The following is a 3,361-nucleotide window of genomic DNA, read 5'->3' on the forward strand; positions in this document are numbered from 1 at the left end:
AGTAAAAATCGACTTGATGGCTAGAGGTTTGGTTGGTAGTACATGTGGTTAAGTACTCAGCTCTTAATCAAAAGGTTGGTGATTAATACCTAGCAAGTGGCTCCATGGAAAAAAACCCTGGTGATCTCTGGTCCATAGAGATTACAGCCAAGAAATCCCATGGTGCAATTATACATGGGGTCACTATCAGTCATAAGAGACTTGATGGCACCTATATCACCAACACATGTCATATATTCATGAGTTCTTTATGAGTTCCTTCCTTCACATGCTTTCAGTTTAACTCGTTCGTCTTTTTCTAGTTTCTTATACTGGAAGGTTAAGTTATTGATTTGAGATCTTTTTATTATAGGAATTTACTACTATAAATTTCCTTCTAGCACTGCTTCAGCTGCATCCCATAGCTTTGGTATATACTATTTCCATTTTTATCTGTCTCAAATTATTTAATGATTTCCCTTGTGATACTTATTTGACTCATGATTTCATAGGATCATGTTTTTTAATGCAACACATTTGTGGATTTTCCTCAATTTCAGTATTCATTCTTGAGTTCAACTTCATATAAAAATACCACAGAATCCTATACTAGAAAGAAATTTCTATAAGAAAATAAAATCACTCCTACCTTCATCTGAGATTGTATCAGAGATAATCTTTATACACTTTGAAACAGGAGACAATTCAAATAAGAAATCTGAGAGTATATAAATTTTACGCAGTATTTTACAAGTAACAAAAAAGTGCTTTTATATCTACATGGAAATAATTTTTTTTTTTAAACAAATACCTTCAATATTACTTACAACCAAAATATACACAACTAATAGGTAAAGCAAGACAAAATACCTGATAGGTGTTGTCAAAACTGTCATACATGAATCTGGTGATCAAGGAGGTCTTTCCAACTAAAACGAAAAGAAATAAGAGATTCACTCAGTAAATACATTTCATTGGGTTACCAGACAATTCTACTTGCAGAGAACTGTACTTAAACTAAATGTGATATATCTTCAATGGTTCCACTAATAATTAAATCATATGGCCCTGAGTTTGTCACATGTGTTTAACAACAGGCAACAATCTCTCAAATCAAGAGTACAGGTAAAGAGTGTTTATTTAGTCGAAAGCTGAGCATGAACCTTGAAGAATAACAAGGAAGCTGTAAGCCACAACATAACATGGATGAACTTCAAGAACATTATGCTGAGTGAAATTAGTCAGTCACAAAAGGACAAATATTGCATAAGACCATTATTGTAAAAACTTAAGAAAAGATATCCAACACTAAAAGGGAAAAAAAAAATTTCTTTGTTGGTTACCAGTGGGGATGGGGGGCTTTGAGGGGATGGAAGGAGAGGACAGTAGAGCACAGGGTAGGGGGCAGACACATCATAGTTCAGGTATTGGGGAGAGCAATACACAAGAGGGGTGAGGGGGGTAGAAGAACAAGGTAAATAGGGGAACAATGAGACAGGTTTGCATGGGTTAAATGGGACAGAGGTAAATAGTGATGCATGCTCAACCTTAGAGCAACAGGGCTCTGTGATACAGGGATTGAGACATAATGTGAAGAGGGGAAACAATACTAAGATGCTTGACTGTCTTATGAACATTGGTTTCCCTTGCCTACTATTATAAAATAGACATTTGAGTGAGAAAAAATAAATATCGGGACACATGATTACAGAAAGCTTGTAAGCCTGTTTTCAACCTACAACTGATTGTTGTTGTTGTTGTTAAGTGCCATCGAGTCGGGTCCGACCCATAGCGACCCTGTACAGGGTTTCTGAGGGTGTAAATCTTTACGGGAGTAGAAAGCCTCATCTTTCTCCCGCGGAGCGGCTGGTAGTTTCGAACCGCTGACCTTAAGGTTTGCAGCCCGATTCGTAACCACTACGCTACCAGAGCTCCTTGGAATACCTAAAAGGGGTTCGACAACTTGCCCAGTGAAATAGGAGCCTTTGTAGTGTACAGAACCTTAGGTGGAATCCTGAGTCCCACCCTTAAGTGGAATCCTGAGCCCCAAGCAGAACCTTCTGAAGTGGGACATTTCCACTGGAAAGAACAAGCAATAGAAGATATACCTTCAAAGAATGATCAGCAAGAAAAACCCAAAACAAAAATGGCAGTCTGACTGGCTACTACAAGAACAGGCAAGCTCTTCACCAGGAAGCCATCAAGGCAAGCAATCAAGTTCCTTCAATACAAACTGGACACCCTCCAAGATTGAAATTCAAAGGGAACACATAAGCAGGCACATAAGCTTGCTGGTGATTACTTTACTGGTGAGTGGAAGAGAGGGAAAGGCAGCAATGAAGAAATGGGCTGCGTTCAACCATTTTCCCTAGACTCCCATTGACCTGGAGTTGGTCCAAAGTGTGGTGAGACCTGGGGACACCTGAGCCCATGGATAAGGACATAGTCACGATGGCTAGAGCTGAGAGTAAAGCATCCACCTGATATGAAGTGAGGGGAGACACACAACACCCAAACTTGCAGAGAGTACCCATTTGACCTAGCCTCAATGGCTTGATCATCAGAACTGAACTAAAGGAAGATAAAAAAAATAATTTTTGATAAAGGAAACGAGTATAAATTGCTATGGTTTGATTAACTTGACCTATACTTATGGATGTAGTAGCTCAAAATACCAACTGAGAGGGAAGGAGTCTTCACTTCAAGAATTATCCTAAACCCTTTGTATATAGGGTAGACAGGGAAGGGCAACTTAGACATTGGCTACCTAAAATCAGGGGGTGATAAAGGCACAAAGTGACTGGCTTACAAGTTTTCAAGAGGGAATTTAGTTTAAGAGTGTGCAGAGGAAGATAAGAGTCCCCACTGAATAGTTTTCATCTTGTCTAGGTAAGTCTGGTGAAAAGATGGGGGATTCTTATAATTCAATTGTGCGTAATATCATGACTAATTGCGACTGTCACAACTATAAAGGTAGAAGATTTGTAACAAAAATGGGAGAGTAGTTAATCTTACAGTCCAGAAACAGAGGATCCTAGGACTATTAAGGAAGAAGAGCACAAGCAGCACGAGGAACCCTATCCAGAGAAGCAGTGACACCAGAGATGGAGGCAGAGATGAGGATATAGAGTGAGGGAGCATCTGAGGACTCTAGACTCAAGGAAAGAGAGGAACTGAGCGCTGGCAACCAGGAGGCAGACTTGCAGAATGTGCCCTTTGATTGTTTAAATTATTATATATCCCTGAGTGTTTTTGTGTACATCTATCTTCCCACCCCCACCCTCCCCAAAAAGAAAAGAACAGAAAGAATGGAAGCAAATACTGTTGAATGATGATTCACGGAGAAGATTGTAATCATTGCAATGAAATGATAGTGTAAAGC

At 39.3% G+C, this 3,361-nt stretch overlaps 1 protein-coding gene across 3 annotated transcripts in view; it reads right to left on the reverse strand.

Annotated features, from left to right (window-relative positions):
• Positions 1-3,361, reverse strand: part of RAB6A (RAB6A, member RAS oncogene family) — a 100,555-nt gene that overhangs the window by 59,807 nt on the left and 37,387 nt on the right. For all 3 annotated transcript variants that reach the window (XM_006870280.1, XM_006870281.1, XM_006870282.1), the window contains exon 2: positions 850-908. In XM_006870280.1, coding sequence (XP_006870342.1) covers positions 850-908 — 59 coding nt within the window. The remainder of the gene's footprint in view (positions 1-849; positions 909-3,361) is intronic.

Source organism: Chrysochloris asiatica, unplaced genomic scaffold (genome assembly GCF_000296735.1).
Source record: "Chrysochloris asiatica unplaced genomic scaffold, ChrAsi1.0 scaffold00140, whole genome shotgun sequence".
NCBI classification, from domain to species: domain Eukaryota; kingdom Metazoa; phylum Chordata; class Mammalia; order Afrosoricida; family Chrysochloridae; genus Chrysochloris; species Chrysochloris asiatica.